General features: G+C 49.7%; 1 protein-coding gene across 2 annotated transcripts; it reads left to right on the top strand.

Moving 5' to 3' along the window:
* Positions 1-182: 182 nt before the first annotated feature.
* Positions 183-27,297, top strand: ehmt1a (euchromatic histone-lysine N-methyltransferase 1a). Of its 2 annotated transcripts, none has more exons than XM_056293815.1 (24): positions 183-337; positions 552-794; positions 911-1,044; positions 1,144-1,273; positions 2,656-2,747; positions 3,971-4,193; positions 7,500-7,642; positions 11,219-11,362; positions 13,246-13,553; positions 14,704-14,787; positions 14,896-14,984; positions 15,157-15,263; positions 16,697-16,819; positions 17,008-17,109; positions 18,305-18,409; positions 19,839-19,993; positions 21,129-21,296; positions 22,437-22,581; positions 24,381-24,458; positions 24,629-24,744; positions 25,615-25,701; positions 25,818-25,896; positions 26,269-26,444; positions 26,621-27,297. In XM_056293815.1, the coding sequence occupies exons 2-24, from the start codon at positions 635-637 to the stop codon at positions 26,781-26,783; spliced, it is 3,111 nt and encodes a 1,036-aa protein (XP_056149790.1). In that variant the 5' UTR covers positions 183-337; positions 552-634; the 3' UTR covers positions 26,784-27,297. The 2 variants fall into 2 exon arrangements, with proteins under 2 accessions (XP_056149790.1, XP_056149726.1); XM_056293751.1 differs by having other exon boundaries at positions 183-390.
* Positions 27,298-27,588: the final 291 nt, after the last annotated feature.

The following is a 27,588-nucleotide window of genomic DNA, read 5'->3' as shown; positions in this document are numbered from 1 at the left end:
AGTTACAATAACAAGGTCATAGCCTAGTTCTAAAGACACGTGTCTATTCTATTCTACTCTATTCTATTCTATTCTACTCTGTTCTGTGTGGGTCTGTTTCCCCACATGTTGAATATGAGGGAACTCACTGAGCATGCTCCGTCTCGGCCGGGCCCCGTCACGTGACCAGCGCCGTGCGAGTGGGCAGGAAGCAGAAACACACGGCGCCGCGCGCGCCCCTCATCCCCCCGACGCAGCCCTCCTCCGCTGCTACAGGCGCCGCGCGGAGACGGGACGGTTTCCGACTTGTCCTCTGGAAGTTTCTCCGCGAGGGACTCGGACCTGACAGCTTCGGATGGTCTGCACACAACTTGGCTTCTCTCTCACGCTTCATGCCACTTCCTGGCTCGGGTATTGTGCCCCCCCCCCCAGTTTTAGCAGAGGTGTTGTTTTAATGATGTGCTGCGCAGGCTCATAAAGTGATGTGCGAGGTGAAATGTGGGAAACAACGTGTTTGTCGTGCGTAACTTTGCTGTCCGGGTAAGTGACGCACACCGTGCTTTGGTTTGAAGGTACCAGTTGATGTTCTGCACTGCACAAGAGCGAAGGCACTCCGGAGACGGTCCCCTGCGTTTCCCTCGCCTTCTGGGAGGCTATGGGCCGGGGTGGTGTCAATGAAGGGCCCGGACCAGGAAGAAGACCCTCCAAACTGACCTCGGGAGCAGCCGCCGGCGCCAAGGGGCAGAGAGCCCAGAGTGGTCAGATGTCCCAAATAAAGATAACCAACTTTCTTGGCTTGCCCGTCGCCAGCAACGGTGAGTCTTTAGTAAACAACCAGGAGAAGCCCCCCTCCCCCCACCCCAAGTCATTTGGACCTCCCCATGGCACTTCATTTGAAATACTGACTTGCAAGCCCAAACTGTCTTTCCAGTCCATGAAAAAGTTGTTGCCCCTGCTGCCGCTGCCGAGAGCCCCGAGGAACAAGCCCCGTGCTCCACCTCTGAACCTTCCCTACCACCACCCAAGACAAAGGCTACCGGCAAAAGCATCCCTCGTCTTCTCAAGGTACTTACTTATACTAACTCCTATTCATTATTCAGTGGCTTTTATTTAAATGTATTCATTACAATACCATAAAGAATCACTTCTTCTTTTTCTTTAAAGTCTCTGGGCAGGAAGGGAGCAGGGCGAGGCACCGCCGATGTGCAGGGGTCAGAAACGCCTTCGCAGCTGAAGATACCTCATTGCCAGAAAGACAAAGGCAGGACTGCCGTGTCTCCTAAGGCGCTGACAGGTTTGTCATTCCCAGTCCTTTACTTTGCAGAGAAGGCTGTGATTTAAAGCATCGCTTCAGTAAGAGAGAGCCTCGAGGGTCAGAATGGGATCTCACCTTCAACAGGTTGCCTTTTCTGCCGTCACTCATCTAGCCCAGACAGCATCCGGATGTGGGCCACTTCAGGCAGTGATGCGGCACTGATGGTCTTCTTCTGGCCCTGACAAAATGGATGTGAGCCTGAAGTGGCCCACATGTATAATAGCAAATATGGCCCAAATATGCCAAATCAAATGTGGGGCTTTTTTGGCAAAGATGCGGTGCCCTGGGTAACATGTAATCTGGATGTGACCCTGAAGGGCCCCGTGTGGTAAATGGTGAATATGGCCCAAATATCACAAAACAAATATGGGCCACCTTTTGCAAGTATGTGGCATATGCGGCATTGCTATGGCTTGGTTCTGGCCCAGATCTGGCAAACAGGGCCCTCATATCACCGACACTGGGCCAGATCCACCCACAGTCTGGCAGATCCACATAGGAATCACATCTGGCCATATACCCCCCCCCACCACCACCACCACCTCTGCGCCGATTCCGGCAGATCATTATAGCAATCACATCTGCTCCTAGACCGCCCTGCGCCTCTGGCCAGAGTGTGGCCTCCTAAAGTCGGAACCCATTTTAAGGCCTTGTGGAGCTAAAATGAGCTGGGCCAGGTATGGCCCAAAGCCGATACAGAGCCATAAGCCGGATCCGCGCCGGTATTGGCCCGTAGTGCAAAAAGACACAGGGGCGGATCCACAAAACTGATCCACCCCAGTGTCTGTGATACATCCGGCCCGGATCTGGCCCAGTTTCATTTTGCTGTCTTGGGAGCGTACCGCCCAAGTGCCATCATTCCATGCAGTATGAGGGTCGGATGAATGTGTCAGGTGTGGGACGGGTCCGGGCCGCAGCAGTTTTGCTGTCTGGGATTCTCCGGCTGTTTGGTGTTTGTTTAAGTAAAGGCATCACATTAATGTCATCAGCAGTTTAGTTATTTATGAAAACACACAATGTCGTGAACAACCCGACCGGCCTTGTGTCCATTCTAATTCTGTCTTACCAGTTTCTTCATAATTATGAGTTGTTTTACTGAGTGAAGCATATGGTTGACCCAGACCCTGCCCCTGCTTTGGCTAGATCACAACAGCTGGGGGGCAGCCATACACACGTGGTTGTCCGTGAATGAGAGTTGGAGTCCCCCATTGGCCACGTGAACAGTTTTCTATCACGTCATCAGCCGTTCACAGAACCGCCGTCAAAACGGCCGCTTTTTAAACACAGTCGTGCAAGAACAGCCATTTAATTAATGCAGTCGTGAGCCAGCCACTAGGTTTTAACCTCGTCTTGTTTTTCAGAAGCTAAAGTTGTGAAGAGGAAGAAGAGGAAGATGGGGATGTACAATTTGGTCCCAAAGAAAAAGGCTAAAGTTCTTAAACAGCTGGAGAAGGTAAGCTCGTATCGGTGACTCACAATGTATGTGACTAGAGTGTGTTGCATTTTGAATGATGTGTGAACCACACGGACCTGAAAAATCCAATCCCAGACAGCATCCGGACCACTTCAGGCAGTGATGCGGCACTGATGGCCTTCTTCTGGCCCTGACAAAATGGATGTGAGCCTGAAGTGGCCCGCATGTATAACAGCAAATATGGCCCAAATATGCCAAATCAAATGTGGGCCTTTTTTGGCAAAGACGCGGTGCTCTCGGTAACATGTGATCTGGATGTGACCCTGAAGTGGCCCGTGTGGTAAATGGTGAATATGGCCCAAATATCACAAAACAAATATGGGTCACCTTTGGTAAATATGCGGCACATGCGGCATTGCTATGTCTTGGTTCTGGCCCAGATCTGGCTAACAGGAGCGGACCGCCTGAGTGCCACCATTCCACATGGTATGTGGGCCGGATGAAAGAAGGAAAGAAAGTGTCGGGTGTGGGGCGGGTCCGGGCCACAGCATATTTGCTATCTGGGATCTGTGTTGGTTTACATTAGAGCATATCCAGTTTGTTTCCACATATGAATGTGTGATGGCCTGGCGGCCTGTCCAGGGTGTCTCAGCCCTGTGATGGCCTGGTGGCCTGTCCAGGGTGTCTCAGCCCTGTGATGGCCTGGCGGCCTGTCCAGGGTGTCTCAGCCCTGTGATGGCCTGACGGCCTGTCCAGGGTGTCTCAGCCCTGGGATGGCGTGGCGGCCTGTCCAGGGTGTCTCAGCCCTGTGATGGCCTGGCGGCCTGTCCAGGGTGTCTCAGCCCTGTGATGGCCTGACGGCCTGTCCAGGGTGTCTCAGCCCTGGGATGGCCTGGCGGCCTGTCCAGGGTGTCTCCCCGCCTGCCACCCAGTGACTGCTGGGATAGGCTCCAGCATCCCCGTGACCTTGAGAGCAGGTTAAGCGGTTTGGATAATGGATGGATATGAATGTAGTCAAACTCAGATCAGAAAATATCTGATTCCACATGCTTCTTGTTTACGGGTTACAAGGTCATAATGCACAAGTGAGCAAAAGACTGGAGTCAGGTACCAGGCAGTCTAAACGTAGTGCACTTGCGTAGACATTTTACATGTTCATCTGACTGAGCGATGGAAGAACAGTGAGGTGTTGGGTGTAGTAAAGACACGTCACATGCTCTGCACTGTGTATATCTGGATTCAGTGTCGTCTTGTGTGATTAGAAACAGGTTGCGGGTACCAGCGTGGACGTAAACACAGCGATGGATCGAGGAAAGCCAGAGGTGTCGGCGGGGGCTCTGGCAGCTGGAGAGCTGAAGGCCGTCGGCGAAGAACCACAGGCGGAGGCTTACTTGGAGGAGGGCCTCCGTGTCGAGTACACAGAGCTGGCTCTGGACTCTCTGGACCTGAAAGCTCAGGAAGAACTGCTCTCTCCTCCCCTCTCAGGTAGCACATGACTCGGACACGGGGTCTTGAACTCACATTAGCTGATATGGTTTACTTAAGTAATTAGGAATTCATAGGAGTTAAGTAATTAGTAATTTAAGTAATTTACTTAAGTAATTAGGAATTCATTCGTAAGAGATGCTTGATCTTTGTGGAACAACAAAATTGAAAAAGTTTAAATAAAATGGAATATTTTTAAATATCTAAGTGACCTCTTCAGTCTCGGCTGACTGCAGGTATCCCCACCCTTCAGTCTCAGCTGACTGCAGGTATCCCCACCCTTCAGTCTTGGCTGACTGCAGATACCCCCACCCTTCAGTCTTGGCTGACTGCAGGTATCCCCACCCTTTGATTCAGACTTACCGCTACACACCGGACGTGAGCTAGGGTTGTGTCCTTCATCAAGGAGAAGTTCTTGTAATGGACAGACTGGGCGAGGCAAAGACAGCAGGGTGAGTCCTCTGAGATGGACTGTCCCCTCCCAGCCTCCTGCTGTCCTGTCCTTGATAATCAGTGGTTGGATCTGGTCAACACCCATCAGCTCTGTGTTGGTCACATCACATGATCAGATTTTGGAGGTGATTTGTGCATTTTGGCGGGGGAAGGGCAAGCAGATAGAGGTGATGTGCCGTTCAGCGTGTCAAACTGACGTCACACTGACAGAGAAGTGCTGTCTTTTTTAAACGGAGGTTTTTATTCAGCAAAGCGGGTGTGTGTTGACGACGGGTTTCCACGGCTCGTGGGCTGTCTTGAAATGAACCAAAGGGTTTAAGATGACTGGTGCCGTGTGTTTCTCCACATTTAGAGAACTTTAAAGGATGTCAGCTGTGTTTTCCCTTCTGCAGGCGGACCGCTGTCACACTCAAAACCCTGCTGTCCGTTACCCACCAGAGTGCTGCTCATCTGTACCTGTCCTCTAGAAAGAGGAAATTACAAAAGTCCCCATGAAAGCTAAAAAAAAAAAACACCGACCGAAACTCTAAGACCAGCTTCATATGCAAATATGGGTGTGACCATTAACTAGGGTTTCGCTAGGGGGACGTAGCGCACGTGGGAGTATCACGCTATCCCCCTCCCTCCCAAACGGGCGCCCCGACCGACCACAGGAGGAGCTAGTGCAGCGACCAGGACACACACCCACATCCGGCTTCCCACCTGCAGACACGGCCAATTGTGTCTGTAGGGACGCCCGACCAAGCCGGAGGTAACACAGGGATTTGAACCAGCGATCCCCGTGTTGGTAGGCAACGGAATAGAACGCCACGCTACCTGGACACCCCGACAGATGTACTCCTAAACATGTCCGATCCAGGGACACAGCATAGCCGTTGGTTCAGATTCGTGGACGACACCTGGGTTATAATTAAATCTGAGGACGTAGCACATTTCACCGACCACATGAACTCTGTGGACACCACATCAAGTTCAGCATGTACTTGCGTACATGAAATGAAATAAAACATGGCTTCCCCCAGCCCACAGCAGTGCAACACAAAGACAAAGAGATATCACAAACCTATAAGAACACAAATACCCAAACCAAAAAACTACAAAAAATCATATATCCAACATAATAATAAAAAAAATTCACTGTCGAGGAGAGCGAACGCCAGCCAGGATGATTGCCGGAACTGCCGGTCTGCTTGGGCTAGCAGTTAGCTCAGCCTGCCCTACTTCCACGTCCTGTCAGACCACCCTCGGTGTTTCCTCTTTGGGCAGGGCCGTGGTCCCTGGGCCCACAGGACGCAGCAGACCAAGCTCCCCCAGCCCATCCAGCACCAGCTCTCCAGCCGTCAGACGAAGACACACACCCAGACATAGACAAAGACACTGCATGGATGGCACTGGGTGAGGCTGCTGCAAACATGAGTTCGCGCCGCCGTCTTCCCACACCACCACACCCCAAAACACACTGTGCCAGAAATTGGTCGACCCCAAGGATCGGGCCCCCCGGCACAAACAGAGCAATATAGTGTACGTGGATTGCCGTGACTTGTACATTGGGGAAACTAAACAGACGCTGGCCAAGAGGATGACACAACACAGGAGAGCTACCTTGTTAGACCAGGACTCCACAGTCTACACCATCTACAGACCAGGACTCCACAGTCTACACCATCTACAGGCCAGGACTCCACAGTCTACACCACCTACAGGCCAGTGGCCACTCTTTCAGGGATGAGGATGTGCACATCCTTGATAGGGAGGAACGCTGGTTTGAACGGGAAGTCAAAGAGGCTATCTATGTGAAGAGGGAACGACCATCCCTGAACTGAGGGGGGGCTAAGAGTACATCTCTCACCATCTTACATTGTTGTGATTGCAACTATTCCCAAATCCTCTGTGAATAGCACACATGGCCATTGTAACTCCAGTTAATAGTCACACCCATATTTACATATGAAACAGATGGTTGGTTTCGGTTATAAGCCACTGTATTGTTTAAAAGGGTGGGGACACCTGCAGTCAGTTGAGAGTGAAGAGGTCACTTATGCCCCTTTTCCACTGCATGGTACTGGCTTGACTCAACTCTACTTGCTTTTATTGGTTTTCCATTGGGCAAAAGTTAGGCCTAGTACCTGCTACCAGGTACTTTTTTTCCCCTTCAATTTACCCCCTTTTCCACCCCAATTGTATCTGGCCAATTACCCCGCTCTTTTTGAGCCATCCCAGTCACTGCTCCACCCCCTCTCTGCTGAACCGGGGGACGCCCCGACCAACCAGAGGAGGCGCTAGTGCAGCGACCAGGACACATACCCACATCTGCCTTCCCATCCGCAGACATGGCCAATTGTGTCTGTAGCGATGCCCGACCAAGCCGGAGGTAACACGGGGATACCAGGTACTTTTTTGGTACCACCTCCATCGAGGTTCCAAGTGAGCTGAGCCGACACTAAAAGGTGACATGAAAATACCACTTTAAATAAATAATCCATCCATCCATACATCCATCCATTATCCAAGCCGCTGGGATAGGCTCCAGCATCCCCGCAACCCTGATAGCAGGATAAATAGATAAATAAAATATAAATATGTGTATATTTATTCAAATATAAATAAAATCTTAAAAAAAGAAACTAGTCAACACGCCCACACATGACCAGCAGGGCTTGGCCGTGAGGGGATACTATCTGCAGTGGAAAACGAAATCCCGAAAAGTAAAGCGAGTAGAGTCGAATAGAGTAGAGTCGAGTCGAGCCAGTACCATGCAGTGGAAAAGGGGCATTAGATGAGTGCTGAAACATTTCTCTCAGCAAATGTTGTGTCCAGATGAACTGATTTAGCTTTCTCTGGCTGTGTCTTCAGGTTTACCAGCTGATTCTGAGGCTACAGAGACAGATCTGGCTGAGGAACTGCCGCTGTGCTGCTGTCGCATGGAAACGCCATCCAGTGGAGGCGGCCTGTCTGTGGAGCAAACCTGCATGGCCACAGAGAGCATGGACGGGATGGTAAGACAGACCTGGACCAACACAGTCCTCATTTTAGACTAATATCTTGTGCGATCAATAAGCTTGTCAAGCCATAATGAACATTAACACTATCAAATAAATCCAACCATGTTGTGTGTACTGTACATTGTACGTATACTGGTACACTCTGTCATGTACATCTACTTCAGACATGTGTGTAAGTAACCTGCTAACATCTGTTTCAGCATCTCAGATATATTCTCTGCACCACTGCACTTTATCACCTCTTATTTCACCTGTATAAGTCAATCCATGTCTAAATATCTGGAGATTGTTGTGTTGTAGTGTTGTTATTCTATGTTAAGTACACTGAGAGAGCCACGAAACCGGGATCGTTTTCCATGTATGTGCAAACCTACATGGCCAATAAACCTGATTCTGATTCTGGTTGTCCCGTGACTAATCATTTTACTTTTTCCTAAATCTCTCCTGCTCCCCTTCTGTTGCTTCCAGCATGTTCTCTCCACATGGTAATTTTTAATTTTTCAGATTTAGAGAAACTCAGTCGGATACAGAGTCAAGTCAATTTTATTTGTGTAGCCTACTACTACTAGTACTACTACTACTACTTTCGGCTTCTCCCGTTAGGGGTCACCACAGCGGATCTGTCGTTTCCATTTCTTCCTGTCCTCTGCATCTTTCTCTGTCCCACCAGCCACCTGCATGTCCTCCCTCACCACATCCATAAACCTCCTCTTTGGCCTTCCTCTTCTCCTCTTCCCTGGCAGCTCCATATTCAGCATCCTTCTCCCAGTGTACCCAGCATCTCTACTGCACACATGTCCAAGCCATCTCAATCTTGTCTCTCTTGCTTTGTCTCCAAACCGTCCAACCTGAGCTGTCCCTCTAATATAATCGTTCCTAATCCTGTCCTTCTTCGTCACGCCCAGTGAGAATCTTAGCATCTTCAACTCTGCCACCTCCAGCTCCACCTCCTGTCTTCTCGTCAGTGCCACTGTCTCCAAACCATATAACATAGCTGGTCTCACTACCATCTTGTAAACCTTCCCTTTAACTCTTGCTGGTACCCTTCTGTCACAAATCACTCCTAACACTCTTCTCCACCCACTCCACCCTGCCTGCACTCTCTTCTGCACTCCCCATTACTTTGGACAGTTGACCCCAAGTATTTAAACTCATACACCTTCGTCACCTCTACTCCTTGCATCCTCACCATTCCACTGTCCTCCCTCTCATTCACGCATGTTCATTCCGTCTTGCTCCCACTGACTTTCATTCCTCTTCCCTCCAGTGCATACCTCCATCTCTCCAGCTTCTTCTCAACCTGCTCCCTACTCTCACTACAGATCACAATGTCATCCGCAAACATCAACCTGTCCATCACCATTGCAAACAAGAAAGGGCTCAGAGCTGATCCTTGGTGTAATCCCACCTCCACCTTGAACCCATCTGTCATTCCAACCGCACACCTCACCACAGTCACACTTCCCGTCATACATATCCTGCTATTTGTGTCACCCAATATCACAAATTACAAATTTGCCTCCAGTCTTGGAGTTGTAGAGACACGAATACAAGAAAGTTGTAACAGAATTTCATCGTAGTAGGAGAACACGTGGTTGCTTGGGGCAGAGGTCTTACCTGCTGCTCATCTCAAGAGCTTTATGTTCGAGATCCTCATAGAGAAGCACATATTAGTGCATGACTGTCATCAATTGGTGCCAATGGGGGGTCCGATTCAGCACAAGGTCTACTAAACCGGAGCAGGGTAACTGACACAGCTGCAGTCTCATTAATCTAAATTGGGAAGTATACATATAATTCTGCTGCTTCACGTTAGTCTATTAAAGATATGTGACAGTGTGGGTAATTTTTGTATTTATTTTGAGATACTTTATTGATCCCTGTAGGGAAATTCTTCTCTGCATTTAACTCATCCTAGCTGTGTAGCTAGGAGCAGTGGGCAGCCGCCGTGCAGCACCCGGGGGCCAACTCCAGTTCTTCTTGCCAGGCCTTGCTCAGGGGCACAGACAGGAGTATTAACCCTAACATGCATGTCTTTTTGATGGTTGGGGGAAACCGGAGCACCTGGAGAAAACCCACCGCACACATGGGGAGAACGCGCAAACTCCACACAGAGGACGACCTGGGATGACCCCCAAGGTTGGACAACCCTGAGGCTCGAACCCAGGACCTTCTTGCTGTGAGGCGACAGTGCTAAGCACCGCGCCACCGTGCCGCCCAGACAATAACAATAAAAGTCTGTGTAGTGCTTATCAGTTCAATAATGGATAATAGAAAATTAGACCATTCAAACCAATATTTCAAAATCTTTATCACTTGCTCCTCAAATAAATGAGGAATTGTGGGCTCTTTTTTTCCCTATTGTTTAATTTTGTTTTATAGTTTTAAAAATGTAAACCGGAATAACTGAAGTGCCCCATTCCCTGGACAGAACTGGAGGTGGTTAAATGAAGTGTGGCTTGGAGTTCTGTTGCTGCTGGGACTTCATGAGTCCTGCTTTGTGGTCCACGTCTTCTTGGATTTCCTCCAGCACACTGAGACTTGACAGGCGATAGCCTCACACAGTGTTTCCCTCCGACACTGAAACTAAACTTTCCTTCCCTCTCTCTTTAACCTGCGAGAGTCCCCCGAGTCACGATGATGGCAGCACCAGAGTTCAGGCATGCTTTCCAGGAGGTTGAATACCGCCCAGATCTTATTTACTAGCAGCCTTGATAAATCACATTGGGGGCTCATTTCCATAATCTCCCCCCAATAGTTTGTGCTTTGAAACGTGTATATCTCCTGTAAATGCGTATGCAGTGAGGCTAACATGGAAAAAAATTGGACCCTCCCATTCCCTGCTCTCAGTCATACACAGTGCCCAGTGCGTCCTTATGGTGAGTTTTGACAGTAGTTTTTGGTGCTGAAAGAGGGTTTGTGCTGGAGCAAAATGTTTGTAGATCTGGCCCGAAGTCTTTTTTAACCATTGAAAGGTATTGTGGGCATTTCATTAAAAATTTGGCGGTACATTGACAGCACTGTCACCTCACAGCAAGAAGGTCCTGGGTTTGAACCCCGGGGTTGTCCGACCTTGGTGGTCATCCCAGGTCGTACTCTTTGTGGAGTTTGCATGTTCTCCCCGTGTCGGCGGTGGGTTTTGTCCGGTTTCCCCCACCATGAAAAAGACATGCATGTTAGGGTTAATACTCCTGTCTGTGTCCCTGAGAAAGGCATGGAAAGAGGAACTGGAGTTGGTCCCCGGGCGTTGCACAGAGGCTGCCCACTGCTCCTAGCTACACAGCTAGGATGGGTTGAATACGAGATTAATTTTCCTACAGGGATCAATAAAGTATCTCAAAATCAAGAAGAAAAAACACTGTGGTGGGAGATGACCACCTGATAATCCCACAAATGATGAATGACAATACATCTCTCACCAAAACTCCCCCTGCCCTCTTGCACTCAGCCCAGGCTTCTACACAGGTGTTCATCCCGAAACGGCACAAAGGATAGGTCAATGAGATCCTGTATACTGGTATAAATGGTATGGCCGTTTGGTTTCTTAATTTTAATTTAATTTTTTCCCAGGTGAGCCGTTGCCAGAGGCGAGTGATGAAACAGGAAATGATGCGGCCCTCCAACACGGTCCACCTACTAGTTCTGTGTGAGGACCACCGGGCTGGCATGGTTAAGCACCAGTGCTGCCCGGGTTGTGGTCTCTTCTGCCGAGTGGTGAGTGAAGGGGCCATCTCAGTAAACGGCAGATAGGCGGGGCACCATTTTTCCTTCAGGTCAGCCCTCATTGCTGTCCTTAACCATTTGTTCTGCTCACTGAATCATGAAACCCTCCTGGTGAGCTAGTTTGTAGTGCAGCTAGATCAGTTTTGAGGAAGAATATACCTTTCTGTACTATCTTCTAGCTGAGAAATCAGATAACATTGATTTACACTGATCAGCCAAAACATTAAAACCACCTGAGGCCACTGCCATCAGGGGTGTACTTGGTCTAGACTCTACTGTAATGTTTATGTAGGTGGTACGTGTCAAAGTAACAGCCACATGAATGCCAGGACCCAAGGTTACCCAGCAGAACATTGCCCAGAGCATCACACTGCCTCTGCCGACTTGCCTTCTTCCCATAATGTATCAATTCCCGAGGTCAACGATGCACACACACACCAGGCTGTCCACATGATGTAAAAGAAAACGTGATTCATCAGACCAGGCCACCTTCTTCCACTGCTCCATGGTCCAGGTCTGATGCTCACGTGCTCATTGTAGGAGCTTTTGCCGGTGGACAGTTGTCATCATGGGCACTCTGACCGGTCTGTGGCTACACAGCCCCATATGCAGCAAACTGCAATGCACTGTGGGTCCTGAAACCTGCCTATCATAGCCAGCATTAGCTTTTTCAGCAATTTGAGCTACAGTAGCTCCTCTGTGGGATCAGACCAGACGGGCTAGCCTTCACTCCCAATGCACATCAGTGAGCGTTGGGCGCCCATGACCCTGTTGCCAGTTAATCTTGATAAAAAAAAAAGCAGTCCTTCCTTGGACCACTTGTGGTAGGTACCGGGAACAGCCCACAAGACCTGCTGTTTTGGAGAAGCTCTGACCCAGTCATCTAGCATTCACAATTTGGCCCTTGGCCTTTGGCACGGTGGCCCAGTGGTTAGCGCTGTCACCTCACAGGAAGAAGGTCCTGGGTTCCAACCTTGGGGTTGTCCAACCTTGGGGGGGGGGGGGGGGGTCATCCCAGGTCGTCCTCTGTGTGGAGTTTGCATGTTCTCCCCATGTCTGGTGGGTTTCCTCTGGGTGCTCCAGTTTCCCCCACCATCAAAAAGACATGCATGTTAGGGTTTATCTGTGCCCCCGACTGAGGCATGGCGAGACGAACTGGAGTTGGTCCCCGAGCACTGCACGGCGGCTGCCCACTGCTCCTAGCTACACAGCTGATCATCATTATCATCATCAGTTCCATAACCTATGGAGGACGTAGGAGCACAGCTGATGCCTCAACAGGTTGAGTCATCATCGTGTTCCAGTAGGGGGAGTACCTGGTGGTCCCTATCTCCTCCCCAGGTATGGATGGCCGTTGGTTCACAGAGGAACTAATCTGCCCTTTGACAGGTTTTGATTTTAGTCCCGCTGGGTGTCCACACACCCTCCTCACAACAGCCTCCTCACAACAACCCAAGGGTTGAAGTGGGGGTGCTGGTTTAGTCACCGACGACCCAGCGGTTGCAGTTTAACGTCGTACCCAGGACCAAGCTAGCTACACAGCTAGGATGGATTAAATGGGGAGCGTAATGTCAGCTCCAACAACTGACTGTTCACTTACTGCCTAATATACCCCACCCCCTGACAGGGCTCATCATAAAGAGATACTCAGTGTTATTTGCTTACCTGTCAGTGGTTGTAATGTTTTGGCTGGTTGATCTGTTCATTGACTGGACAAGTGAAATATAAGAAGACAAAATATGTGCCCCCTTATAGGTTGTTAGAAAGTTCTCAAGTTGATTTTACTTCAGCAGAAACTTGAGAACCACTAAGACTGAAACGAGAGCCGTCATTTGTCAGGGGGATTACAACCAGTCTCCCGGTCTCTCGCACAGGGGACATTCCTGGAGTGTCGGCCGTATGGCAGCATCTCCCACCGATTCCACCGCGGCTGCACCTCCATCTTGAAGGATCGGCAGTTCTGCCCACACTGCGGGGAGGATGCCAGCAGGGCAAAAGAGGTCACCGTGCTCAAGCCTGATCCTGTGCCCTCCATCCCCAAGTTGGACCCCGGGCCCGCTCTGCCAGCTGTGCCTGCCATGTCTACCGTGCCATCTCTGCCTGCCATGGCTGTAGTGCCCCAGATTCTGAGAGCGAAGAAGACCAGCGACCCGCATAGGACAAGAGAGCATGGCCCTGACAAGTAACGCCGAGATGAAGTTGTTTTTCTGCCTTTCTTAACTCTGCTTCTTTTCTTTGTCCTGTGGTTAAATGGTTGCAGTACAGTCTGTCTTCATTAAAAGGTCAGCTAGGGGGCGTCGGGTAGCGTGGCAGTCTATTCCATTGCCTACCAACATGGGATCGCCGGGTCGAATCCCTGTGTCACCTCTGGCTTGGTCGGGCGTCCCTACAGACACAATTGGCCGTGTCTGCAGGTGGGAAGCTGGATATGGGTATGTGTCCTGGTCGCTGCACTAGCACCTCCTCTGGTTGGTCGGGGCACCCCCCTGGATCGGCAGAGAGGGGGTGGAGCAGCGACCAGGACGGCTCAAAAAGAGCGGGATAATTGGCCAGATACAATGGGGAGAAAATTGAAAAAAAAAAGGGTCAGATAGGGGGCATCCAGGTAGAATAGCGATCTATTTCATTGCCTACCAACACGGGGCTCGTCGGTTCGAATCCCCATGTTACCTCCGGCTTGGTCGGGCGTCCCTACAGACACAATTGGCCGTGTCTGCAGGTGGGAAGCCGGATGTGGGTATGTGTCCTGGTTGCTGCACTAGCGCCTCCTCTAGTCGGTCGGGGCGCCTATTCGGGGGAACTGGGGGGAATCGCGTGATCCTCCCACACGCTACGTCCCCCTGGTGAAACTCCTCACTGTCAGGTGAAAAGAAGCGGCTGGCGACTCCACATGTATCGGAGGAGGCATGTGGTAGTCTGCAGCCCTCCCCGGATCGGCAGTGGAGGTAGAGCCAATTACCCCACTCTTCCGAACGAGGACAGCTCGGAAGAGTTGGGTAATTGGCTGGGTACAACTGGGAAGAAAAAGAGGGAAAAGATCCAGAAAGGAAAAAAAAGCCATTCGGAGTGACGAGGGCCATAGAAAGTTTGATGGTGGTTTTCCTGTCACATTTCACATTTTTCCATCCGTTTCTGTCGGAGTTGACGTGATACTGATCCCAGAATAATTTATGTTGACATTTTTCGTATTTCGCTGATTTTAAAAATAAGATACGCTTAAGGTTCCACATCACCAACATTATAATCAGTCCATAACAATCGATAGTAAATAGTGCACCATAATTACTACATAGTTCATCTGAAACGTGTTCAAGGTGTTTTTCTTGCTGAAGGTTGAAGGCAGACTCCCTGAGCGCCGGAGATAAACTGCCTACAGAGTCCCTGGAGAGTATCCTGATGGCCCTGGATGATGAAAAGTAAGGCTGGATACCCAATTGTTTGGCCCCGTTCTGCAAAAAGTGTGCCGTGGGTTGGAAGTTTTCACCCTAATGAAAATAACTTATTGCAGACTGTATTCTTTGCAGCATGAACCCCAAAAAAATGATGTACCCCACAAAGCAGCTATACCTCTCTGCAAAACAAGGAGAGCTCCAGAAAGTCATCCATCTTCTAGGTAACCTGAACCATTTCACTTATGATACCTTGCCATCCTGCTTTCATATTTGTAGTGTTGCTCGCCGCTGGGGCAGTTAAGCCTCCGACTCTGGCAGCAGTGATGCGGTAGTTTGCCCGCCGGTCTGTGCAGGGATTACTGTTCTTCCTTTCCCATCTTTTGCATGTTACAGTGGATGGGAAAGACCCCAACTTCTCGATGGAGAGCCAAAATAAGCGCACCCCTCTCCATGCTGCAGCTGCGGAGGGCCATCAGGAGATCTGTCACATGCTGGTCCAAGTAAGCAAGAACCCATTATCCAAGCCGCTTATCCAAATTCGGGTCCCGGGATGCTGGAGCCCATCCCAGCAGTCACTGACAGCAGTCCGAAGGCATGTAGGTCAGGTGACTCGGCCATACTGAAAATTGTCCCTAGGTGTGAATGTGTCGGCCCTGTGATGGACTGGCGGCCTGTACAGGGTGTCTCCCTGCCTGCCGCCCAATGTCACCTCACAGCAAGAAGGTCCTGGGTTCGAGCCCCGGAGTAGTCCAACCTTGGGGGTCAGCCTGGGTCGTCCTCTGTGTGGAGTTTGCATGTTCTCCCCATGCCTACGTGGGTTTCCTCCGGGTGCTCCAGTTTCCTCCCACAGTCCAAAGACATGTAGGTCCGGTGACTCGGCCGTACTAAATTGTCCCTAGGTGTGTGTGTGTGTGTGTGTGTGTGGGGGGGGGGCCCTGTGATGGACTGGCGGCCTGTCCAGGGTGTCTCCCCGCCTGCCGCCCAATGACTGCTGGGATAGGCTCAAGCATCCCCGTGACCCTGAGTGAGGATAAGTGGTTTGGATAATGAATGAATGAATATATATATATATATATATATATATATATATATATGGTAGCAGTTTCTATGAAGCTTGCATCTATAACGCCCTATAAGTGTAGCTATAAGTCATTGTAAGGTTCATAATAACCATATATATGCGTTCGCAACACCTCATAACCACCTTTATGATACATTATATCAATTTAAAACGGATTGATGCATTATAAATATGTCATCATTAGCCTGTTTATCTGTGAAATGTCATAGTGCATCATAGCTAACTTGTTTAGCTGAAGTTTTGTACAGATGCATAATGACACTTCAGTGCTATTTCAGCCATAGCCGTTAGTCATTGTAATACACATTATAGGAAATTATGGAAAGTACTGGCGTTATAGATGCAATAGATGCTTACAGGGCATTATAGATGCTTATAGGGCGTTATAGATGTAAGCGTCATAGAAAGTGTTACCATATGTATATATGTGTGTGTATGTGTATATATATAGTATATACTTTACATCAGATGTGGCTCTCATTCAGACTTCACAGGTGAATGGGAAAATAGTTTGCATGCCTTTGTGTGCTTCCATTTATCTTCAGAGCACTGAGGATATGCCTATCTTTATCCAGGGCAGTAGAATTCCTCAGTGGTTAGCAATACGCTCCTGCCACTGGGAGGTCAAAGGTTAAGCCGCTCAGCAGCAAATATCCTGTAGACATGTCCTTGAACAAGATAACTCAAGACCTTGCACACTCACTAGATTCAGATAAGAGCAGCACTTAGATGCCTGAAATGTAAATGCAAGACGACGGCGTTGTGTGTGTGTGTGTGTGTGTGTGTGTGTGTGTGTGTGTGTGTGTGTGTGTGTGTGTGTGTGTGTGTGTGTGTGTGTGTGTGTGTCTGTAGGCTGGAGCCAACCTGGACTCATTTGACGATGAGCAGAGAACGCCCCTGATGACTTCGTGCGAAAACAACCACTTAGACACCGTCAAGTACCTGCTGAGAGCCGGGGCGGCCGTCGGCCGTAAGGTGGGTCACGGGACGCGTCGACCGGTAGTCTGATGAACAAATCTGTAGGCAGTCTCAAGATGGGGGTGTCGTTCTCCATCAGTAGAGGCACAGTGAAGTCCATCTCTCTGAGTTTATTGGATCTATTTTGAAGCGGTGAAAGAGGTCCGGTGTGACTTTGTTGAGTGTGAGTTGTGTTGTCGTTCCAGGATATTAAAGGCTCCACCTGCCTGCACGTGGTGGCTAAGCTGGGGTATTATGACATCTTCCATCATCTTCTGTCCAAGGCGTCCAGATACATCAACTGTCAGGTGTGCACACTCTGCCTCCGCTGTATAAACTAGAGCCACCGCGTGGCACAGCGGGCTTGTGGCTCAGCAGGAAGGGGGAAGTAAAGTGCAGCTTTACTTTCCCAGCAGCAGATACCACACGTTTAACCCTGCTGTCTAGCTGTTGTCTAGTAAAGTGCAGCTTTACTTGCCCAGCAGCAGATACCACACTTTTAACCCCGCTGTCTAGCTGCTGTGTAGCAGGCACCTCTCTGTTTGTTTGCCAACAAAAAAAAAGAAGTTTGTGGGGATGCTGTGGGATTTATGGCTTTTGCTGTTGTTTCCTCTCTCTCTCTCTCTCTCTCTCTCTCTCTCTCTCTCTCTCTCTCTCTCTCTCTCTCTCTCTCTCTCTCTCTCTCTCTCTCTCTCTCTCTCTCTCTCTCTCTCTCTCTCTCTCTCTCTGTCTCTGTCTGTCTTTCTCACTCTGTCTCTCTCTCTCTCTCACTCTGTCTCATTCTCTCTCACTCTGTCTCTCTCACTCTCTTTGTTTGTGTCTGTCTCGCTCTGTCTGTCTCGCTCTCTCTCTGTCCCTCTGTCTCGCTGTCTTGCTCTCTGTCTGTCTGTCTGTCTCTCTCACTCTCTGTCTCACGCTCTCTCTGTCTCTCGCTCTTTTTGTCTCTGTCTCTCTCACGCTCTGTCTGTCTCGCTCTCTCTCTGTCTCGCTCTCTCTGTCTCTCGCTCTCTGTCTCTGTCTCTTGCTGTCTCTTGCATTCTCTCTCACTGTCTCTCTCACATCTATATATGTTTTATAGATCTTGATTTCAAAGACTATAGTGCCTTTTTTATAAAAGTGGAAGCACTCATAACTTTGAACAACATCATTGACTCCAGATTATTGGGAATAAAAAAAAAAGTGCTTTTTGTCATGAAGAATAATTTTAAAAAAAATAGAATCCAGCTCTGTTGTATCTCCACATGTGAACCTGGTTTTAATCAGAGATTTACTGGAGCTGGATTCATTCCCCCATGTCATCTGCTGAACACTTCTCACCTTCCATCTTCGTAACAGGACGTCATTAAGTCAAGTCAGGTTTACTTGTGTAGCCCAGTATCACAAACTACAGACTTGTTACCCAGACAACATCCTCCCATATGAGTGTAAACACACCTGGTCTGTGACTCTGCATGGGGGTCCGCACTACATGTTCATGTCTCACCATTCTGCATGTCAACACAGGACGACGGTGGATGGACCCCCATTACCTGGGCCATAGAGTACAAGCACATGGAGCTGGTACACCTGCTGTTAGCCAGAGGAGCCGATGTCAACATCCGAGACAAGGTCAGTCCACCATGTAGTCCAGTCATCTCACAGTACCACACACACTCTTACACACCTCACAGTACCACACACACCACGCCCCTGCTACACACCTCACTTCACCACACCGCACCACACACACCACACTCACTCCTACAAGTACACAGAGCTGGTGCACCTGCTTTTAGCCAGAGGAGCCGATGTCAACATCCAAGACAAGGTCAGACCACCATGTAGTCCAGTCACCTCACAGTACCACACACACCCTTACACACCTCACAGTACCACACACACCATGCCCACTCCTACACACCTCACAGCACCACACACACCTCACAGTGCCACACACACCACGCTCACTCTTACATACCTCACAGCACTGCACACACCACCCTCACTCCTACACACCTCAAAGCACCGCACACACCGTGCTCACTCCTACACACCTCACAGCACCAAACATACCACGACCACGCTCACTCCTACACACCTCACAGCACTGCACACACCACGCTCACTCCTACACACCTCACAGCACTGCACACACCGTGCTCACTCCTACACACCTCACAGCACCACACACACCGTGCTCACTCTTACACACCTCACAGCACTGCACACACCACACTCAATCTTACATACCTCACAGCACTGCACACACCCTGCTCACTCTTACACGCCTCACCACACCACACACACCATGCTCACTCTTAGACATACACACTTTTCACATTGCACACAAGACCTTATACCTCAAAATGGTGGCCCGTGGTGGTTTTAGGCGGGAGTGAAGTCCCGGTGGTTCTGGTGTTAAACAAGGTGCACATCACAGTCGTTCTAACGATGTTGTTTTGCTACATTTTTTTACAATTAACATTTATTGACTCAAACAGAGGTTGCCGCTCAGTTAACTTAGAGCTTACAGAAAGGCCAGTTAAGAAAGAGCATGTCATACACGGGGCGTCTGGGTAGCGTAGCAGTCTATTCCGTTGCCTACCAACATGGGGATCGCCGGTTCGAATCCCCGCGTTACCTCCAGCTTGGTCGGGCGCCCCTACAGATACAACTGGCCATGCGGGTGGGAAGCCGGATGTGGGTAATGCCCCTTTTCCACTGCATGGCACCACTCAACTCTACTCGCTTTCCTGGTTTTTCAGTGGCAAACGTTAGGGATACCAGGTACCAGGAATTTAAAAAAAAATAAAAAAGAGAGCATATCATACACACCAGTGTGCAGAAATATGACATGATGTTAGTAAGTGTACATTTACAGACCTGCTGTCCTCGTCCTCTCTGTGGCATAATAGAAAGAATGTGGCGTCCTGTCCCGTCAAGATGGTATGTAACTAAATCTGAAGCTGTGCTCTGTTCGTTGTTGCTCTGAGTTGTCAGATCATGAGGCATTTTTTCAAGCCGGCCTTTGTCCTGCCTGCCCTGTGTGTGTGTCCAGGAAGAAAATGTTTGCCTCCACTGGGCGGCGCTGGCGGGGTGTGACGACATCGCCCAGGCTCTGCTGGACAGCAGATGTGATCTGCATGCCGTCAACATCCACGGAGACTCCCCGCTCCATGTGGCCGTGAGAGAAAACCACCTGGAGTGTGTGATGTGAGTCGGCTGTGTGATACCCTCCTTGCAGGAGCAGATGAGTTACCGTCCCGAGAGATGCCAGGAAGACTCCGACCTGGAGTGTAGTTAACGGTGTTGTGTGTAATTCTGCTTGAGTCCTGACCTCATTCTCATGATTGTGTGATGTGAGTCGCTGAAGAACTCGGGATAGAAAAATAGGACGCTCAGCATATCTTCGTCATGCCTTTCAGCAGATGTCCTCTGCAGTGATTGTGCAGTCAAATGCAGTCAAAGTCTTTTGGTGGACATCAAATACCAGCAAAAGTAACTCAGCTGGCCGAGCTCAGAAATCTGGGCAGGGGCCTCCGGGTAGCATGGCGGTCTATTCCGTTGCCTACCAACACAAGGTTCGCCGGTTTGAATCCCCGTGTTGCCTCCGGTTTGGTTGGGCGTCCCTACAGACACAATTGGCCGTGTCTGCAGGTGGGAAGTCTGATGTGGGTACATGTCCTGGTTGCTGCACTAGCGCCTCTTCTGGTCGGTCGGGGCATCTGTTCGGGGGGGGGGAAACTTGGGGGGAATAGCGTAATCCTCCCACGCATTACATTCCCCCCTGGTGAAACTCCTCACTGTCAGGTGAAAAGAAGCGGCTGGCGACTCCTCATGTATCGGAGGAGGCGTGTGGTAGTCTGCAGCCCTCCCTGGATTGGCAGAGGGGGTGGAGCAGAGACCGGGACAGCTCAGAAGAGTGGGGTAATTGGCCAAGTACAATTGAGGTGAAAAGGGGGGAAAATTCCCCCGCAAAAAAAATAAATCTGGGAAGAATTGGGCTCGGGGGGTTCTTTACTTTAAGTCAGCTAGTACCTTCACCAACCCCTGCTGGTCTCTACCGGTCCTGTTATTGTACTTCAGGACAGCCTAAATATTACACACTGAAGCCTTAAGCAGTGTTACCCTGCTATTGCCTTAAGATATGTCACATATTTCATATTGCTGTTTCACAAAATTGTAAAAAAATTTCTTTGATATAGGGTTTTTTCTTAACTAGCTTTTTATTAGAGATTTTGTGTGCATAGTCCGCGTACCACTTTTTTTTGGGGGGGGGGGCATATTGCAGAAGAAATGTTCTCCTCCACATCAAAGTGAATTACTTAACCTCCTTGTACATCACCAGGCTGTTTCTGTCCCGAGGAGCTGACGTCAGTCTGAGGAACAGGGAGGGGGAGACTGCCCTGGACTGCTGCTCCCAGAGCTCCAAAGTCTGGAACGCACTCAACACCAACAAGAAGCTCACAGATGCCCGGAAAGCCAGAGACTGCCGCGGGGAGAGGGTCCTCAGCAGGTACAGCAGCAGCAGCAATCAGGGACATTTATTTGTCATTTCATTTCATGCACTTGCGTACAGGAAACGGAACGGAATGTCATTTCCCCCAGCCCACAGCAGCGCAACACAAAGACAAACACACATATCCAAACTGCAAGAGCACATATATCCACACTACAAAAAAACTACAAAACACATATCCAACATATCCACAAAAAAAAATTTTATTGTCCGAGAGAGCGAACAACAGGATGACTGTCGAAACTGCCGGTCTGCATGGGCTAGCAGTTAGCTTAGCCTGCCACGCTTCCACGTCCTGTCAGACCAGCCTCGGTGTTTCCTCCTTGGGCGCAGCTCCATGCAGGGCCATGGTCTCTGGGCCCACCGGACACAGCAGACCAGGCTCCCCCAGCTGATCCAACACCTGCTCTCCCAGCCAGACACCTTTGGCACACCTCCCCACACTCCACACGACGACACCAAAAACACAGTCAACGCCAGGCGAGGCCGCCGCCAGACCGCCCTCAGTGTTATCGGAACTGCCAGTCTGCATGGGCTAGCAGTTAGCTTAGCCTGCCCTGCTTCCGCGTCCTGTCAGACCGCCCTCGGTGTTTCCTTTTAGGGTGCAGCTCCATGCAGGGCCATGATCCCTGGGCTCACAGGACGCAGCAGACTAAGTACTCCCAGCTGATCCAGCACCAGTTCTACCAGCCATCAAACGAAGACACAAACTTAGACACATACATGGACAAAGACACTGCATTGACGATACTGGTGAGGCCACCGCAAATGTAAGTTTGCGCCGTCATCTTCCCACACTAGTACTGGGTGAGGGTGCTGCAAATGTGAATTCGCGCCGCCATCTTCCCATACCAGAAGCCCTACCCACACTGGAAGCAGGCATCAGTATTTGAAGCTAGACATGCTATACTCCCCCCCCCCCCCCACACACACACACACACAGACATACACACTTTTGAGTGGAGGGGTACTTTAATGATGGTATAATAATGAAAATTACTTTTGATTTCCGAACGCCTTGGGCATATGCCGCATTTCTAGCTTATTATGGCTGCTCGTCGTTGAGGACATATATGTGTGTATGTGTGGATTTCTAACTCCTTTCTGCCCCGGTATGTTCTGTTCCATCTTTCCCAGGGACATTTCTCGAGGGTACGAAGCGATCCCTATAAACTGTGTAAACGGCATAGACGATGAGCCCTGTCCAGATGGGTTCAAGTACATCCCAGACAGCTGCATTTCCTCCCCTCTGAACATAGACAAGGACATCACTCACTTACAGGTACGGCGCCACTTCTTTGTAAGACTTGAGCTCAGGGTGAGAGACAAATGACACTTCCCATTCTTGACATTTACTTCTGAAGTGCTAGCGAGGGAGACGCTTCGTCCCCAGCTGCTCCACTCGAGGTACTTGGTGAAGTTATTCTGAGCACCCTCCAAGTGTTGGCCTGTGTCACTGTAAATATACACCCGTCAGCCAAAACATTAAAACCACCTGCCTAATGTTGTGTAGGTCCCCCTCATGCCACCAAAACAGCTCTAACCCGTCGAGGCATGGACTCCACAAGACCTCTGAAGGGGTCCTCTGGTATCTGGCACCAAGACGTTAGCAGCAGATCCTTTAAGTCCTATAAGTTGCAAGGTGGGGGCTCTGTGAGTCAGACTTGTTCATCCAGCTCATCCCTCAAATGCTCAGTCAGATTTAGATCTGGGGAATTTGGAGTCCAAGGCAACACCTTGGGCTCTGTTGTGTTCTTCAAACCATTCCTGCACATTTTTTGCAGTGTGGCAGGGTGCATCATCCTGCTGCCACCAGGGAATACCAGTGCCATGAAGGGGGGTACTTGGTCTGTAACAATGTTTAGGTAGGTGGTATGTGTCAAAGTAACATCCACATGAATGCCAGGACCCAAGGTTTCCCAGCAGAACATTGCCCAGAGCATCACACTGCTTCTGCCGGCTTGTTGTCTTCCCATAATGCATCGCTTCCTGAGGTAAACAATGCACACACACACACCTAGCCGTCCACATGGTGTAAAAGAAAATGTGATTCATCAGACCAGGCCACCTTCTTCCATTGCTCCGTGGTCCAGTTCTGATGCTCACGTGCCCATTGTAGGTGCTTTCAGTGGTGGACAGGAGTCATCATGGGCACCCTGACTGGTCTGTGGCTACACAGCCCTATACACAGGATGCACTGTGGGTCCTGACACCTGCCTATCATAGCCAGTATTAACTTTTTCAGCAATTTGAGCTACAGTAGCCCTTCTGTGGGTCAGACCAGACAGGCTCCCCACGTGCATCAATGAGCCTTGGGCGCCCATGACCCTGTCGCCGGTCCACCGGTTGTCCTTCCTTGGACCACTTTTGGTAGGTACTGACCACTGCATACCGGGAACACCCCACAAGACCTGCCGTTTTGGAGAAGCTCTGACCCAGTCGTCTAGCCATCACAATTTGGCCGTTGTTAAGTCGCTCAGATCCTTAGGCTTGCCCATTTTTCCTGCTCCCAACACATCAACTTCAAGAACTGACTGTTCACCTGCAGCCTAATAGTAAATGTCATTCACTTACCTGTCAGTGGGTTTAATGTTTTGGGCGATCGTTGTATACAGGCAAGGCTCAGCGTTTTCAGTTTTTATTTTTCAAAGCAATCCAGCATGCCGAATTTTGCCACAAGAGGACACTGTTACATAACCTCACACGAACAGGAACAACTTTTGGATCCGTGGAAACACAAAATCCGGGTGAAAATCAGTTTAAACTGATCTGCTCCTTTTAAAAAATCTGCGTATTTTTCAGTGAAAATCAGTAAAAACCGAAAACGCTGAGCCTTGTATACAGGCCATTTCCAAATTAGAACATGTTTGTTCACCACCCAAGCTTGCCTGGGTAAGTGTAGTAGGGTTTAACAAAAAAACAAAAAAAACTTTAGACATGGTGGTATTCACTGCAGTCCATGCTATAAATACATGCACATCTGTAGTACAGTCTGTTTGGACACAAAGAATCCACCGAGAGGCGTATGTTACTTGACTTGTTCATGCAACTCTACGATAATGAAGCTCTTGTCTCTTTCAGCACTGCACCTGTACTGATGACTGCTCGTCCAGTACCTGCATGTGTGCTCAGCTGAGTCTGTGTTGCTGGTATGACAGTGTGAGTTAAGACACACACACACACACACACACACACACACACACACACACACACACACACACACCAGCACATGCACCTCCTGACACAGGCCATACCCCTCCCTTCTAAACTTGACCGACTGATTGTGTCTGTCAAGGCGTACCGTGACATGTTTCTTCCTGCGTCTCTAGGAGGGCCGCCTGCCGCTTGACTTCTGTCAGAGGGAACCTCCGGTGCTGTTTGAGTGCAACCACGCCTGCTCCTGCTGGAGGACTTGCAGAAACCGTGTAGTCCAGAATGGACTCAGGTGATTAATCACCTGGTTAGGGGAGGGGTAGACTTTTAAGAGGTTCCTACTGATCAGTGTATTAAGACTTGGGCCACATAGTGCTTGTAAAAAAACAACAACAAATAAGCACTTTATATTTGATACTGTATCAAACTGGGGAGATGAAACTGATCTAGATGAAGCTGATCTAGATGAAGCTGATCGAGATGAAACTGATCTAGATGACTGGAATAGTTTCAGTCAGGTTTCCCTTTACAGTCTTTTGCAAACCCCCCCTATCTGGTTGCTCAGTAAGACTAAAACAAAAACCCAGAATTACTTATACTACTGTCTGACCCATATCAGACTTAGCTGGGCCTGACACAGCACAAGAAAGTGGGAGTATTGGGGCATCTGGGTACACGGGATCAACACGGGGATCGCCAGTTCGAATCCCTGTGTTACCTCCGACTTGGTCGGGCATCCCTGCAGACATAACTGGCCATGTCTGCGGGCGGGAAGCTGGATGTTGGTATGTGTCCTGGTCGCTGCACTAGCGCCTCCTCTGGTTGGTTGGGGCGCCTGTTGGAGGGGGGGGACTGGGGGGAATAACGTGATCCTCCCATGTGCTATTTCCCCCTGGTGAAACTCCTCACTGTCGGGTGAAAAGAATCGGCTGGCGACTCCACGTGTATCGGAGGAGGCATTTGGTAGTCTGCAGCCCTCCCCGGATCGGCAGAGGAGGTGGAGCAGCGACCGGGACGGCTCGGAAGAGTGCAGTAATTGGCCAAGTGCAATTGGAGAGAAAAAGGGGGGGGATCCCCCCCAAAAAAGTAAGTGGGAGCATCACCTGTTTGTCTGTTTGCTGCTTCATCAGTAAAGCTCGTTGTGTCTGTGTTCTTTGCTCAGAGCGCGGCTGCAGCTCTACAGGACACAGAAGATGGGCTGGGGGGTGAGGGCGCTGCAGGACATCCCCCAAGGAACATTCATTTGCGAGTAAGCACACGGTCTTGCATAACACACAAGAGAACGTACCGCTATATGTCAGCGAGCACTCAGCGGGAACGCCGCCGCTGGTTCCCCTGTCAAGTTTCTCCTGGATCTTTCCGCAGGTATGTTGGAGAGATCATAACAGACGCAGAAGCGGACAAACGAGAGAACGACTCCTTCCTGTTTACCCTCGACAATAAGGTGATGCGCTCGGTCTCTGAATATTTATGAAATCAGTGACATGTTATGAATGCCCGCACATACATTTTTTTTAGTCAAGAGGTGGGTGGTGCTGTGGAGCTCATGCAATCATAGAATGGACAGAAGGCAATGGATTGTCTTCTCTCTCTCTCTCTCTCTCTCTCTCTCTCTCTCTCTCTCTCTCTCTCTCTCTCTCTCTCTCTCTCTCTCTCTCTCTCATGCACGTGCGTTTCTCTCTCGCTCTTTCAAATATCCATGCTATAGATCTTGACTGAATAGAACATGGCGTGACCCAGTAGTTCTCGTCACCTGTGACTGCAGAGCTCAGTATTGTGTGTATACCCTGTGCTCCATCTCGTACTTGCTCCACAGGTGGGTGATGTGCATTGTATTGATGCACGGCTTTTTGGCAACATCGGTCGTTTCATCAACCACCTGTGTGAGCCAAACCTGCTGGCTATCCGAGTATTCACCATGCACCAAGACCTGCGCTTCCCGCGTATAGCCTTCTTCTCTAGCAGGCCGATTCAAGCCGGTGACCAGATAGGGTGAGTGGAAACCACACGCTTTATATATTCATTGTTGGTCTGGGGTAGGCTCCAGCATCCCCGCAACCCCGAGAGCGGCATAAGCGGTTCGGATAATAGATGGGTGGGTGGTCTGGTAGTGGAAGTAGAAGAAGCAGAAGTAGATTGATGGATTCTCGCTTTTTTCTCCGTTCAAGGTTCGACTACGGCGATTACTACTGGAAGATCAAGGGCAAGTACTTCGGCTGCCAGTGTGGCTCTCCGAAGTGCCGCCACCTGCCTACCACCACAGCCCAAACCGTACAGAACTTGGAGACACTCGCCAGCACCGCAGTTGGCTGCCGTATGCCAGATGCATAACGCATAGATGCTTAACTCAATAACGACCTTAATGAGCGTCTCCCCTCCCTTCTGCTCATGGTCTGCACACACACACCCATACACACACACACACACCCATACACACATATGCACCCAACACACTTCCATGTATTGCTGCCCTCCGTTCTAGTTTCTGAGGCAGTTTCGTTGATCTCCGGACAGATTAAATGGATGCTGTGACTGATGCACTGTCAGCAGACGTCACCCGGCAGATATTCACTCCAGCAGATACGAGATACGTAATTGGCCACTGCTGATCTTGCTCTCTGCGTTTTGAAGTAAAATTGTCATTGTCAGCTACCCAGGTGTGTCTCGCGTGCCATCCTGTCTGCTAAAAAAAAAAAAAATCACTGATGATTATGATTCACACTGAAATAATACAAAAAAAACCACGGTAATGAATTGATTATGAGGTCATGTTTTATAAGCTATGTCCTGTTTAATTAACTTGTTTCTGATTATCCAGCCAGCAATTAAATGCTTTTTTAAAACATTCTGCTTGTTTCTCATTTCTGGGCAAGTTTAATGAGTTGATGTTTGGAATAGGCAGCACGGTGGCACAGTGGTTAGCACGGTCGCCTCACAACAAGAAAGTCCTGGGTTCGAGCTCCGGGGTAGTCCAACCTTGAGGGTCATCCCGGGTCGTCCTCTGTGTGGAGTTTGCATGTTCTCCCCGTGTCTGCGTGGGTTTCCTCCGGGTGCTCTGGTTTCCTCCCACAGTCCAAATACATGTAGGTCAGGTGAATTGGCCATACTAAATTGTCCCTAGGTGTGAGTGTGTGTG

Source organism: Lampris incognitus, chromosome 1 (assembly GCF_029633865.1).
Source record: "Lampris incognitus isolate fLamInc1 chromosome 1, fLamInc1.hap2, whole genome shotgun sequence".
Taxonomy (NCBI): Eukaryota; Metazoa; Chordata; class Actinopteri; order Lampriformes; family Lampridae; genus Lampris; species Lampris incognitus.
Note: the sequence above shows the minus strand (reverse complement) of the source record. Positions and strands in the feature narration are given on the sequence as shown.

Coding starts and splice junctions, on each gene's coding strand:
- ehmt1a (XM_056293815.1), top strand. CDS start 635: ATGGGCCGGGGTGGTGTCAATGAAGGGCCCGGACCAGGAAGAAGACCC. Junction 1,274..2,655: donor GTCTCCTAAGGCGCTGACAG/GTTTGTCATTCC, acceptor CTTGTTTTTCAG/AAGCTAAAGTTGTGAAGAGG. Junction 22,582..24,380: donor AGGACATCACTCACTTACAG/GTACGGCGCCAC, acceptor TGTCTCTTTCAG/CACTGCACCTGTACTGATGA.